Below are 15,022 nucleotides of genomic sequence, written 5' to 3'. Positions count from 1 at the left end.
TGCAACGCATGTGGCTGTTGTCTTCACAGTGTGAAGTGCTGTGCTTAAACTTGCACACAGCTTTATGAACTTCATATTTTTTCAAGGTGTCGTTTCGGGGTTCTTTCAGTTTTATTTTGAACTATTATGATCTTTGGCCTGAAATTTGCTGCCAAATACGGATTTCTAGTGTTTGGTGGTGCCCTTCCAGCCAGTTTACTGGATTTGACCTGGAGTGCCTTTTTTCAAAAATATTTTCGGCCATGTGCCTGTATGCATCTGATAAACCGGGGTGCACATTGGTAGTTGTAGTACCCCGGCAGCGTTGGCGCACGTAGAGGGAATGTGTACGGAATGTGGAATGCACCGAGGCTTTTTTAATCGCTTGCAGAGTCTTTTCAGCAGTGCACATTGTGACGGTATAATGAAAAAATAAACTGTTCGCAATACTTTTCATAACATACATAGACAGAAGGTGCGTTCCCCTTAAAAGGAAGCTTTAGCTCAAGACCAACTGTGATGCTGCCTATTCAAATACATGTAAAATGCTGAAATGTTTTCATGAGACAACCACTGGACCCATTTGAATGAAATTTGTTGCATTTGAGAGTTAAATTCTAGTGACCATGACAATATAATTTTAATCTAGGGCATATACAGTTAAACCTCGATATAACGAAGTATTCAACTTTTCATAACCTCTTGTACATAGAACACCACGTATTTAGAACCTCAATATAATGAAGTGTGTACGCGATTTCAATATAACAAAATTTCACTGCCGCTCAAAGGAATGCCAAGAAAATAAATGGAAACTTCCGTGGGCGCATATGGTCATGTGATAGAAATTCAAGCGGCTGCTTGAAAACGCAATTCTTAAACCGCGCCCGGGTGACAAGAGCACCCACCAAAATGGAGCCGCATCTTGTTCCCTATAAAGTCCAAGTGCGATAAGATATCCTATCGCAGCCCGCGCACTGTGTACTTTAGGTGTGAGTGAAAGCGTGTGAGTGTGAGACAAGAAAGATGGTGTCCTCACAAGTGTCTCCTTACCGTGTGAGCAAAGGGAAAGAGTGGGAGGGGAGTGAGCTCGAGGTGACGAGAATAAGTGCGCACAAGGGGCCGTAGCGGAGTGAGGGCTAAGTTGACGCGCGTCTCGGCTGTGGCTGCGCACAGCCGTAAGCGCGAATGAGCGCATAAGCAGCCATGCACCCTGCTTTAGAGGTAATCTGCCACATGTACAACGAGTGGGCGTGCTGAGACGGCGTGGCATCATGTAAGCTGTTTTCCCGCGCGTTTAGTATTGGAGGTTGGGTAATGTCGAGTTTCGGTAAACCGTTGGAGCGAGAAACAGATGAAGCATTCGCTCCCCACTGCCGGCACTTTTCATTACGGCGTCATCCCAGTGCAAGCGACGCTGTCTGCCACGGGGGCAAATTGCACGTGAAAGCGTGGCTGGCTTCGTTTAATTCGTACCGCCAATGTGAAGATATCGTCAACGTGGCATGAAACCATATCATTCATCGCCGCCTCCCAAATTCATGAAAATAAATTGTTTTCTCATTCAAATTTGCTTTCTTCGATTGCCCGATAATTCGGAATATTCTGCGGCCCCTTTCCGTGTTATACAAATCGATCGAAAAGTTTACTTATTTGCATAGAAGGTTGAATTTCAATAAAACGAAATTTTGATATAATGAAGCAAATTGCTGATTTTACCGATTTCGGTATATCGAGGCTTAACTGTAATTATTTTAGCAAATTCTCATAAATGAGGTTAAAAAAACAGTAATAAAAACGCCCAGAAAGGTTAAAAATCCGTAACTCTTCACCAAAAACAGATATCGCTGTTCTGTCAACTGCATCTGATAGAAAATCTAAAGCAGACAAATTTGATATGCAGTATAGACCACTTATAACGTAACCGCTTATAGTGCAGGACCGGATATAGTGCGGTCTTTTCAAGACTCCCGTTAATTTTCCCATAGCACTCCATGTATACACGTATCGCTTATAGTGCAGTTGCGGGAAACAAAATACCGGTTACAGTGCGGCTGCCTGGGAGTACGGAAGTCAACGGAGACTGCGAACGCTCCCCTCAAACGGACGCCCCAAGGACTGCTCGAGGAAAAAAGAGAGACGAAGTGGAGGAGAAGGGCACATGGTGCGAACGAACAGCCAGTGAGGCTGAAACCAGAATCTTGAGTGCGAGTCGTGAAATATCACAGTGCGCATAGCGAGCGAGGGCCACGAAACTGCCAACGCCGGCCAACGCGCGCTTCACGATAACGGCAGTAAACGAAACTTCAGGGAGCGGGCGGTGCCAGCACAGCACGGCGAAGGGCGCACGCGGAGACCGTGAAATGTGAGGGAGGAGGGCGACGGTGAAGCGGATTTCGCCTCGGCAACTCCGCCGCTTCGGTTGCTCCCCTTGCCCTCCCTCGTAGCTCCCTCACTTTCGACTGTCACCGTGCTCGCCCTCCGGCCGGCCCGGTGCCAGCTCCCCGAAGTGTCGTTTTGTGCCGTTATCGGGAAGCGGGCGTTTGCCGGCGTGGGCAGTTTCGTTGGGCGGCCTGGAACAGCGCCGCTGCTTCCCGCTTCGCCGTAGCCGCAGCGTGCAAGGTCAACACGTGACTAGAAAGTAGAGGAAGCATAAAGGAGGAAGAAGGGTTCACTGCCATTATTTACGAGTGGCTACGGTAGCGTGGCTGAGACGTCGGCACGTACACGTATGTTCCGGCGCAACGCAGAATCCGCGACCTTGCCATTTGAGAGAGGGTCAAATTTCCTTTTTTTTGTTCGCGCGCGACATTGAGGGGTCTCTTCTAAGCTTTTACTCTATGGCGGTGCCGGAGCAATGCCGGTCGGAGGCGCTGCCGCGTGATTTGGTTCGAATTAACGAGATTCGACTGTACATTGAATGCAAACGTTCTAGCTGCATTCTTCGACTGTCGCATACGCGTGACGGCTCGGTGCACATGTTTTGCATATGTGCGGGCCTTGAAAATTGTTGCTTTGGTTATAGTGCGGATATTCGCGACTCCGGCGACTTACGTTATAAGCGGTCTACACTGTAATAATTTACAGCTTACGTGAAATGGTTAAATGTTTATGAGGGTTCTTCCAAAATGCTACTCATAAACTAGTGCTACATATTAGAGCGGTGTATAATACATCAATTTTGTCCGGTTTATATGTATTATTAGGTTAAGTTTAGAGGATTGTGATATTGTTTTTCATGACTGAGTTACGAAGTTGTAAACTTGACACTTTAATTTTGTCAAAATTTCAAATTTCAAGAATGTTTTAAGAAAAATGGACGGCCTAATTTAAAAAATCGCTGCTTCAAGTGACCATATCATAACTTCTTTTTTTTTTAAATACCACAACTTTCATCAAAATCAGTGGAGTGGTTTCCGGGAAAACGATTTCTCCATTCCCATGTATTTAGATATGAGCTGCTGAGCGTCCTCTTATGTGTTAAGGTCTATCAAAAAGTCACAACAGCTGGCTGCTGGATTGTGTGTTGAACAGAAAGACAACAAAGAAATTATTGTTTTGTACTTATATTTTCTTTATTGAAGTACTGCTGTGGCTCCTAGGGCATCTTGCAAAAAAAATTAGCAGAATTTAGCAAGGCAGGGAATGTGGCACTGTGGCATTTGTGCTACAGCGGATGCTGTTATGTTGCGAAAGATAGGAAAGATGAACTGACAGGACAGGAATGAGCAATTTCTGTGATATGCCTGCTGCTCTGGATCAGTGGTGTTCAGTGAAGTCTTAGCAGTATTTTCAAGTGAGAGAGGCAGTGACAAAATCAAGCAATACCAGATAATATTCAGGTGTTCAAGACACGCGAGCGTTGCAATTCGAAGTGCTGCTCACACGGCGGTCTCTGCCGTCGTCAACAAAAATGAACACATGTTGATTGGTCCGGCTTTTGCTAGACCACAGCGCTAACTACATATCCAACTGAAGAAGATATACTAAAATAGTGTTCATGGCTAGACAACACTTTTTTTTTTTTTAAACTCCTGGTGTTGTTAATGGGAGCACTTTGACTGCAGAACCACGGCTGCATATTAGCGAACATGTCTTGTGGCATGGACAAATCTCAACTTTTCTGACACGGCAAATAATTAAAAACTTTGGGATCGTCTATTACTGAACGGAGCGTCTAGTTCATTTGTATTTCTATTCTTTCTGTGTTGAAAGAAATGGTCGGAACAGATATACAGGGTGTTTCAGCGAACTCTTTCAAAAAATGTCTTCTGATGTTTTTCAGTCGAGGAATGTTCACTTCAAATGTCAGGGAAAATCTAGAAACGCCAGGGGATTTTTGAAAGATTTATTTGCTAGACACCTTGGTTCAGGATAGAGCATCTGGAGTGCCTGCGGTAGAAAGTTAATGCATTCTTGCTTCACATGTTGCTGCACATGATCCATCATACGTCAGTAGGGCTTCGAGTTCAGCAAGTACAATATTCATGACCATTACAGAATTTCAATTAGATGCATCTTTGCGCTAAACCACAAGGTCAAACCAATATGAAATTATATATTACCTTTCTGATAGCAGAGTTAAAATACAATAAAATGTATCTTTATTTTTCTTAAAGCTTTTCTCTACTTTTTCTTTTTTTTAGCTCAATTATCTGGGGATTTCTATTTTCACAATCCTCCTTGAGTGCAGAAGGTGTCAATGACGGCATTATTGCAATGCACAAAACTCTGCTCTGCGTTCACTTGAGCGGCTAGAATTTAGTACGTTGAAACTGCAGTCTTAACACCTTTCTTGCATCTTTTTAAGCAGATATCAGGACAAGAGAGTAAAAAATTTTCTATTGCATAAGAGTCCTTGCCCAAACCTTAAAATAAAAGTTTTTGGGGTAGGGGGAACACAATTTATGGTTTCAGATGCAATAGACGCATAGCACGTATAGCCATTTTAGAAAGTTGCCTGCTGGAGCATCACACCAAAATACAGGTGTCTACGGGATGGACTTTAGAAGTGTATTTTTGTGTACATGGTACTCGCTCTTGTGTGCCATGCACTGTCTGTCATAGGTAGGTGACAGTGGGCACTGAACATACCTGAGACAGTCTGATAGATGTGCATACACTGCCACAATTCTGTCACTGGAAGCTTCTGTTTCTAGGCTCTCAGTGTGATTAAGCTGTAGTCCTTTGTAATCATGGAACGTTAGACTGGCCGAGGATTTATTTAGCAGTTGTATCAGTAAACTTTTTGTTATGATTTACTGAACTATTAAGCTGTTTGTCATCTGTTCTTAGATATCTTAGTTGTTATCTGTGTCTCAGAAATATTTGGACTTGGCTATGCAATGCAGACTATCATGTAGGGCAGATTTTGCACATATAATGGTTCACTTCCTGGTTTTATAACAACTTCGTGCAGTCTTCGGAAAGTTATGCAATAGGTGCTCCACTTCAGTGGTTACAAGGGGACATATGAGCATCAAATTAATAATGAAACCTATGAAACGAACTGCTTTTTAACAGGTTTTCTTGGTTGAGGTATATTCAGGACGCTTTTTTAGTCCATATTCTTAGCAAAGAAACACTGTTACAGCTAATTTCTATCTAGAATTGATACTTAAAGCATATGCATTGTGTCGCTTATAACTCTGGATAACTTGTTTATCCTTTTCAGTTTCTCAGAAGTAATATGTCACTCTTTTTATGCCCTTTGTACCCCGTAATCTAATTTTTAAATAAAAGTTAATACTTTTAAATAAAAGGCCGCTCGAGTTATTCTGCACAGTCTATAAATCTGCAAGGCCCTATCTTGTGCTCTGCTGATGCTTATTCTAGATAATGTCGAGAAAGGAAAGGCATGTGTATTCTGCATGAGCAAGCTCGATGTCCGATACTGTGAGTGCTACTGTCATACAGTATACAAGTGGAGAGTTCCGTCAGCATGATTTATTTTAGAATATTTCAAGCACACTTGTCCGGTTCTCTCGGTCTCCTTTATAAGTTGATTTAAAAGTGCCCGGCAGAGGTGGTAGTAATGGTAGCAGTACAGCTTTTAGTACTACAGTGAGGAATTACAGTAACCTAAAAATTTTGCACATGGAAATGTCAAAGCCAGTTGTCATGATATAATTGACACAGTAGCATGACCTCATTAATCTGTTCAGGGCAGGAACTTCAAAAAAAGTTTATAGAAAATGGTAATACTATTTAACCTAAAATGGGATATACACCTACCTACCTGTAAGAAAAGAACCAGATCTGTACAGCAGGAACAACCACAGATGCGAGTTTTCTTGTTTCCGCTGAGTGACAGGCAGCGTCCCATTTTTGTTTGCAGATGCATTGCCACACCTTGTATATATATAATATATATATATTTTACACCCAATTTGTCTGGGTGCTTAATAGCTAGATTTTTATGATGTTGCTTGCTGCTGTGGTCTGCTACGTGAATTGTGGAAAATGTTGTTTTTTATCATTATATTACTGTCCATCGAAGGACTATACTGAAAGACACCTTGAAATGAGATCTTTTTGTGGCTAATAAAGAGAAATGTCATGAATACTGTCTTTCTTTAAACTTTATCCTCGATAAAATGTCCCCTTAGCTATAGAGCTGCCAGTTATACTCCAAGTTTACTGGTTTCTGTTGCATTCGTCTCTCATCATGTAGCACTGATGTTTTCTACATGTTTTACTCTGGGAGCATAATATGTGCACTTTGTTTGTTTGTTTGAAGGATGAGTGGCACTTCTATACTTTTCGATATCCGCAACAGCAAGGCAATATTTCTGTTTAAATGTGTGTTGACTGCGTTCTGCTTGAAAGGTAAACAACTAAGTATATGAAATTGTGCTGTCTGCATTGCAGGAATTGGCTACTGAAAACAGGTCTATTTCAGACACTATAGGTAAGTTCGTCTACTGTCTCTGTTTATTGCATATTTTCTTGATGTCAGCATCGAATGTGTAGTGAAGAGGATTAAGATGCACTTTGTAACCTTGCTGGTTGCTGCTTTCACCATAAAGCATGGTTGCACCTTATTGGCCACAGGGTACCAGGCTTATGGAAGCTTAGAAATTGTAGAGCTTCTAGAGATTATACTTGGGAGCTATCCACAATGTTATGTCAAGCTACACTGGGAAAGGCACTAAATGAAAATGTTGTGTCGAGTTAGGTTAATAAATTATTCAACTAGAACTCTATCATAATTTTCTGTATGCCAATGTATCACTTTTGCGTAGAAAATTGTCCCCGAAGGTCTAGCTGATGCCCTCAATTTGTATCAATGGACAATTTGACGTAATCCCCACGTGACCTCCCTCTGTGAATCAGCCAGTGCCGACGTCACGAGAGAGGTATGATAGTCCAAAATAGGTGGTGCGACTCGGATTTTCTAACTTTGTCATTTTCTCGCTTCCAAAAGCTCTGTTATTGCTTCGAATGACAAATTCGTTATTACAAGCTGCGTTTAACCCGCCGGGGTGGCTCAGTCAGCTAAGGCGTTGCGCTGCTGAGCACGAGGTCGCGGGATCGAATCCCGGCCCCGGCGGCCGCATTTCGATGGAGGCGAAATGCAAAAACGCCCGTGTGCTTGCGTTGTAGTGCACGTTAAAGAACCCCAGGTGGTCAAAATTAATCCGGAGCCCTCCACTACGGCGTGCCTCATAATCAGAACTGGTTTTGGCACGTAAAACCCCAGAAAGAAGAAGAAGACAAGCTGCGTTTACATGAATGTGACAAAAGCATATTGTATTAACTTCCAAGCGTATCGCATCTTATGTAAACGAGGTAATTCGCTAGGAAAGCAGATCGCATCAAATGCACCAAGCAGAGGTAGTTTCAGAAAGAGAATGCGCATTTCAGCAGCCCGCGTAAACTGAAGTTTATCGTATCAGGAATTATGGAAACCCATTCGCTGAGGAATGACAACCAGCCAAAGTACCAGCGGCGGCTGCTGCCGCACTGCAGGCCATCAAAACAAACATGGCGGCTTACGAAGCAGGCCGCATGCTATTTCTTTTCACTTGTGAGTACATGACGTGTGTTGAAACAGTGTCTTCTTTGTCAATAATAAATTACAATAACATTGGTGAGTTACTTGATTCACGGCATTGACGTAGCCAGGTCCAATTTGCGGAGATGGACACCGAGACGTCCGCGCTCGGATACCACTATGGCATCACAACAGTTGTGGACGCACTGGGAAATTTTAATATTCTGATACAGTATGGTACATTTCTGCAAAATAAACATCGCCTAAATTTGTCCATGCTGTCGGATTTGAGGGTCGTGGTCTCCGAGTCTTGCATCAACTGAGGGTCGCTTTCTAGCCTACGCCACCAGTGCGTCTCGTAACGGGTAGCTGGCCTATGCTACCGGGGCGTCACATGGAGGCCAAGCGTGCCCATGCCATCGTCTGAGCAGAATTGACGAGGGTTGTTTCTTTCGTGATGGAGTACGAGGTCGAGAGGTAGGGGAAACGGAACAAGGGATTTATTTACATCGTAGGATAGGCAAAGTTATTTACGGAACAAGGGGATACACGCACTTGCTGGAGTACGGAGCACAGTACATCATTCTCGTAGCATGAGCTACATGATGGAGCTACTACATCTTTCTGGGAGAGCACTCGCTACATCTGTCTGGGAGAGCAGTCCAGATGAGCTGAAAATTCCCCTAAAACGCCTTTTGTCCTCCCTAGATCCCTAGGCCAGGGAAATCTGTGGTTACACCTTCCTCCAACCAGAGCTTCCAAAGTCTCCAAAGGCTCCGCCTTGAGGGCGAGTGTGTGCATAATCAATCCGGTGCCTTTGTTCCCTGAACTCAGTCGAAGTACCCTGGGGCACACATGGCTAGCACCTGGCTCACTGCCCCAGAGAAAGGAGGAGGCATTTGTTGATAGGAAGGTTCACGCTTGTATCAGTTGACGCGTCTGGGCTCTTGGAATGGCCCAGCAATTAGCTGGTTCGTCTGGCGGTCGGCTTGGGTAGTCAGCAGCGGCTGTAACGAAACGGCGTAGAGTGCACTTTTCCAGGTGTTCCTTGGTTCCAGCGTTGTAGTCGGCGGCTAGGTGACGTCCAGCAACCACGTATTCGTTGAAACGTGTCTCGCCATGGTGTCTCCACTGGTCCTTCCCGTGGGACGTATTTTCAGCTTAACGGAGCGATTCATCGCAGGCAATCGAAGTGGCTCAAAGTTCGCCACCCCCGCTGGCCAATCGTACCAACGCAGACAAATGAAGGAGAACCTGATGGAATGTAGTGGACACCCTGTAGGTACTTTCGGTGCATTTCACAATGAGGCATCAAAAGCAAGCTTATCGGAAGTGAGGGAAGCTTATCAAACTTTCAAATATGACACTAGGTGGCGTTAGGATGGTGGATAGGAAGATGCACAGTAAACGGTGGCATATGAGTACATGCGATACAATAAATTAATATGATACGCTTTTATCATATACATGTAAACGAAGCTACAGAAGCCAAAAATTTTTTTAAAATCTAGCTGGACCTTATATGGAAGGAATGAGTGGTTTTGTCGTATCTTAAAGGTACACATGGACACCATGGATGAGATAGTTGGATAGCTTGATAATTTTGACAACCTAAGGTTTTTTTCATGTGTACCAGAACCTCAACACAAACGTTTTTTTTCATTTTCCCTCCATAGAATGCAGCCTTCATGGCTGGGAATCTAGCCTGTTGTCTTGTGCTTAAGCACCAAATGCCCTAGCCACTGAGCTATCATGGTGAAAGCTCAGAGGCACTTACATTTGTTGTTTTGTAACTCCAGGAAGTTTATATATAAAGCTGTAGCAATTAAACATGTTTTCAGGAGTATCAATGATGGTGTTTTGCCTAAAAGTTATTTTATTTACTACGTACTGTGGAGTCGAGGTCAAGGCAGGGTGCGTAATAAAACTGCAAGGATATGGTTCACTGATAATGGTTGACAATATGACTCTAAATCATAATGGAAGGCAAAAGGGTTTTGACACTTTAGTCACCAGATTAAGCTGGTTTCCAGGACAAAGCCGCACAAGGATCAGGACTCATCTAGCATCAGCCTGAGGTGTAGCCATTCACTCTTCGAGGGCTACAAACACAATAATTTCTGTATTGCTTTTTTTTGTTCTTTATTAGATGCTCCCGACTCCATAATCATATAAAGTGGCTGAGTTCCTCAAGCACACACCAAATGATTTTTATTATCTTTTAATGCAACTGCAGCAGTACCTTGTTATAAAAAACGGGGAGTCACATTCACTTAGTTATATCTATTATTGCATGTACTGCACTGTGAATCTCTATCGCGATTTCAAGAGGAATTTCACTTACTTTGTTATAACGAGGTTTGACTGTAGTTCAAAACGTATTCCAAATGCAGCATGGCTCTGTGAAGTGTAGGATATGTTGAGCAGGAGTCCTTCACACATCACAAAAGTTTTTTTTTGTTTTTTTGTTATCCGTGTCCTCTTTATCTTCTTTAACTGTTCTGCTTTAATCTTGCCTATTTTTCTGTTGTGTCCTAGAATTTTGGAAATACAGTGCACTGCTTCTATGATTTTCATTTCAAACTTTCGAGGAGTAGGGCCTTGGCACTCTTTATTATCCCATTGTCTCCTTCTAGAGCATGGTACATATAGCTTACTGCTTATAGTACCTTGTGCTGTCCATCTAGAATTTTGGGAATACACTGCACTCCTTCTATGACTTCCTTTTTCCAGCTGTTTAGGAATAGGGTCTGGGTGTTCATCACTTACAAGCAAAAATGCCAATTTTTTGCACGGACAAGTGAGTACAAGGTGTAGCTGGACAGAAAAATAGTGCAAAAGGACCTAGTGGGTTTCCAGTACTGAGAAGCTATGTCTACACATGTAATGATGAAGTGCAGAAATAGGAGCCATATTACCACATTGTTTGTCGGCACCACAGCCCGGTTTGCCTGCAGAAGCTGGATCTTAACCCTTTGAAAGCCGAATTTTTTGAAAAAAACTTTCCCAGATGGTCAAATTACTTTATTGCCGATATTGAATGTACAAAATGTATAAAGTCGGGAATAAATAGTGCAAAAAAATTGGAAACAGTATTTTGATGTTGGCATCACTCAGAACTCCAAATGTTCAATAATATTTCAGAGTGTGGTATTCCTTGAAACACGGTTCTACGCACAGCGCCTTATAGCAGTCTGCACACCAAAAACGCGTGTCTGTTCTCTTGGGGCGACAAGTTGTGTTGGCACACACATGACATCTTCTCTGCGTGCGGCTGCCTTGGGCAGAGGTCTGAGGCACCCTCTCTGTGAAGTGGCCGCTTTGCCGTGCATCTGAAGAACTCCACGGAAACTCAGTAAACAAAGAGAGCGAGAATACCTCGTGAGCGGCAGTGATAAACAAGCTAAGAGCAGCGCCAATCAAGGTAGAAATCAGCTTCCGCCGCATCTGCAAGAGAGTGCCGACAAAGAGATAACTCACGTTTCGCGCGCCTCCGTTGCGATCATTCGGCGGAACCGAAACCGCGTAAGCGCGTGGCTGCAGAGAGAGCGAGAATACCTCGTGATCGGCGCTGATAAACAAGCTAAGACAGCGCCAATCAAGGTAGAAATCAACTTCCGCCGCCCCTGCAAGAGAGTGCCGACAGAGAGAAAACTCACGTTTCGCACGCCTCCGTTGCGATCACGCGGTAGAACCGAAAGCGCGTTGCTGCAGAGAGCGAGAGTACCTCGTGAGCGACGGTGATAAACAAGCTAAGAGCAGCGCCAATAAAGGTAGAAATCAACTTCCGCCGCCCCTTCAAGGGAGTGCCGACAAAGAGAAAAATCACGTTTCGCGCGCCTCCGTTGCGATCACGCGGCGAAACCGAAACCGCGAAAGGGGTGTTGCCGCAGTCTGTGCAACGCACGCGCTGAAACTAGAAATCAGTTCTGTTTATCTCCACAAGAAGGTAGCACAAATGTCAAACGCTTCTTGTAAGTCCTAAAAGGTGGCAGCACCTCTCGGTGAGCATGAATCGTCATTATGGCGCGAAATTTCAAACGGAGGATCGAAACCGTACCCGTACGGCAAAGACTTTGCGGGACAGAAAACCTTCAAAGGGTTAACAGTGCCTTGAACCACTTTTTATCGAAGTCGATAAATGCATTCGAAGTTAAATTAGACTATTTACGAAATACTTTGCCACAAAAACTTTAAAAAATGCATTTGAAGGTAAATTAGACTATTTTCTAAATACTTTGCCACAAAAACTTCTTCAATGCATTCAGCAGAAGCGGAGTTATTATACCGTTCGCGGTGCTTCCGCTCCTTCTTCAATGTTTGCACTGTGAAGCTTACGGCGGAGCGGGGTGTGCCCTCAACTGAATGTCAATGAGGCGCACAGTTGAAATATTATTTTGGATGTTCACGTAGACGTTACTAATTCCCATTTTGGTGCCTACGATGCGCCTAACACAGTTGTCCTCGGGGAGCCGCAGTGCACTCAGCCAGTGGACTTGTCCTGGCACCCAGCGGTATCTAGGCTACTTAGCAGACCGCCTCTACATGTAACTGCAGCGTTTGCTTTGTGCACGAAAGGGCTTTGTCTTGCACCAGCTTGACCGATGGATAGTAGCCACATCCAACTTGCTCATTTTGAAGCACCATCAATAGCTCAATACAAAGCGAAATAAAGGCCACCAGGAGTGAACCAACCAAATCTAACCAGGAGTGGGTGGAGTGAGGTGCGCTGGCAAGCGTGCATGTGGTCTGACCTAAAGTTCTGTGTGGTTCGAGGCTAGTCGAAATTAGCGTGACCCGACGGCTATGAGACTGATAAGCAGGATGGCCAAAGTTTAATTCTTATGCGCGCAGCCGCGGCCGATAGTTGGCTCCTTCCGGAAGTACGTAATTATTATTGAAATTTGAAAGGCAGATTTTCGCTTACTTCAGCCTGTTTATTAAACTGTTTATAAATCTACAGAGTAACATTAGGAAGAAGCGCACTGATCCAAACACTCTTGATTGATTTCAGCTGTATTGGCCAATAGCAGCTGTATATGGGAATCTGCTATATTATGAAATAAAGCATCCAGAAAAGAGTGAGGACCAGGCTTCTGTTGAAAAGAGAGCGTTTGAGAGAAGGGTGACTTTGTGCTTCGCTTGCAAGATCCACGTGCCGTGCATGACTGCAAAATTTGGCTGAGATGTTCACAGCAGCATATGCTATTCGCAGTTTGTGTTTTTCCACCAAGCCCAAGGGTTCAGGGTGAGAACTAGTAGTACTAGTTCTCACCTTTTCACAGGGTGAGAACTAGTAGTAGGAACCATTGACATCATCAATACACCTGTCAATTGTTGACTAATCCAGGTACGGCCAATCTTCTGTATCATTGATCACAGCTTAGCACATGTGGTTGATCTGTCCACTATTAACTAGTGAGATGTGCCAAACAGAATGCTCATTCCACTGCCTTTGTCGGGGACCAGTGGCATGTTGCTGCATGTATAGGAGCAACCCAAGAGCTTGTACTTTGTCCAAAGGCGTACATGTTTTATCTTTCGAACGTTGCTTCTCATTAAAGTATGCCAGAGGCAGAAATCTATTGCCACACACCACAACAACTGGCTTCAAAAACTGTAGAACATGGAGCCTTTAGCAACATTGTAGGACTGTTGGCACAGAGACCCCTTTTCCGAGACACATCCGCTACCTTGGATTTTCTGGCTGACTGAAAAGCTGGCTTCGGTGCCGTGGATTGTGGCCAATGTTTTCGTCATTGATGAATGTCTTCTGCAAAGCATTTCTGGGCTTCAGTTGTATTTTTCCATCACTGTATAGTTGGCAGGTTTACACGTGTTTTTCTGGTTTGCATGCCTTTCTGTGTTTTTGAACCTTGTTGCTCAAATGCAGGCAACGAGGTGGTACAGTACACACCAAGCCTCCTTGACCTGGGCATTGAAGACGACTCCTCATTTCAGCCTGTTAATGAGCTTCTTTTGTCTGACGATGAACTCCCAAGCAGCTCATCTATGCCAGCTAATGGTGAATCAATCGGCAGGCCTGCCACCTTGGTTGCTTCTGAGAAGAGTCCAAGCTTGCGTTCTGCATCGCCATCGCAACCAGACAGCACTAAAGTGGTGCAGACTATGCCCCGGTTAGTTGGAAAGAAAGGAAGTACATCAAGCAAGAAGCGCCGTGGAAATAGCAAAAAATGAAATAGGCTAATATTGAAAGGGAAAGTAACTAGTGAAGTAAATTTGTGTTGAACCCGGTCTCGTTAACACCCTTACCCAGTTTTTCACATTACATTGGTCTTTGTGAGCATAGGATACCAACTGCCTCAAGTATTCGGTATCATTGCCTCCTGTTATTACCAGCTCCTGTTAGTAGTACCTTTACGTGTAATACCTGCACACATTTTACAGGTATTGAGTAACATGTTTTTATGCACAATGTGTTCCCCATGTTGAAAATTGTGTATTTATTAACTATACACCTATAACTATCAACAAGTGAGATTTCTCAGCACCTTCTTGTTTTAACCTTTTGTGATGGCTTGCCTTTTCAGCCCCCCCCCCCCCCCCATTCCCCTCTATTTGTTTAAACTGTACTGTTCATTATTATTATTTTATTTTATTTTTTTTGCGTGTGACATCTTGGCTAATCAAGATTCGCACGTGTCAAATATATTGCAAAATCGACACTGAGTGGCAGTGTTGGCCAAAAGAAGAATTGAAAAGCATTTCAATTGCTTCTATATTATTCTGTAATATTTTCAGCTGCTTGTGCACATTGTACACCATTGTAGTGGAAAACCACACGTTTAGAATAAAGTTTTTCTGTTGACCATGTTTTTGCTTCTTTGCATATACTTTTGGTTATAGCTAGGGCTGTGAATTCTCTAGCTGCATACTGGCAAGACTTTCGAGTACTTGTACTAGCACTCAGTTGAAAGCAATGTCAACAACTTGTGTGCAGTGAGTACGTAGCTTTTGAAATATAACCGTGGCATAAAGTGATCTGGTGATATTGTTCATTTGAATCCCGGCTGCGGCAGCCGCAAT

At 43.6% G+C, this 15,022-nt stretch overlaps 1 protein-coding gene across 4 annotated transcripts in view; it reads left to right on the top strand.

The window, feature by feature from the left end:
• LOC119435926 (heat shock factor protein-like) overlaps positions 1-14,811 on the top strand; it is an 80,461-nt gene extending 65,650 nt beyond the window's left edge. For 2 of the 4 annotated variants that reach the window (XM_049660895.1, XM_049660894.1), the window contains exons 10-12: positions 6,850-6,889; positions 9,159-9,257; positions 13,869-14,811. In XM_049660895.1, the coding sequence (XP_049516852.1) occupies positions 6,850-6,889; positions 9,159-9,257; positions 13,869-14,173 (444 nt within the window). In that variant the 3' untranslated portion in view covers positions 14,174-14,811. The remainder of the gene's footprint in view (positions 1-6,849; positions 6,890-9,158; positions 9,258-13,868) is intronic. The other 2 variants (XM_037702627.2, XM_037702626.2) reach the window with 1 other exon arrangement.
• The last annotated feature ends 211 nt before the right edge of the window (positions 14,812-15,022 follow it).

Source organism: Dermacentor silvarum, chromosome 1 (assembly GCF_013339745.2).
Source record: "Dermacentor silvarum isolate Dsil-2018 chromosome 1, BIME_Dsil_1.4, whole genome shotgun sequence".
Classification (NCBI taxonomy): domain Eukaryota; kingdom Metazoa; phylum Arthropoda; class Arachnida; order Ixodida; family Ixodidae; genus Dermacentor; species Dermacentor silvarum.
The sequence above is the reverse complement of the archived record's forward strand: the minus strand, read 5'-3'. Positions and strand labels throughout refer to the sequence as shown.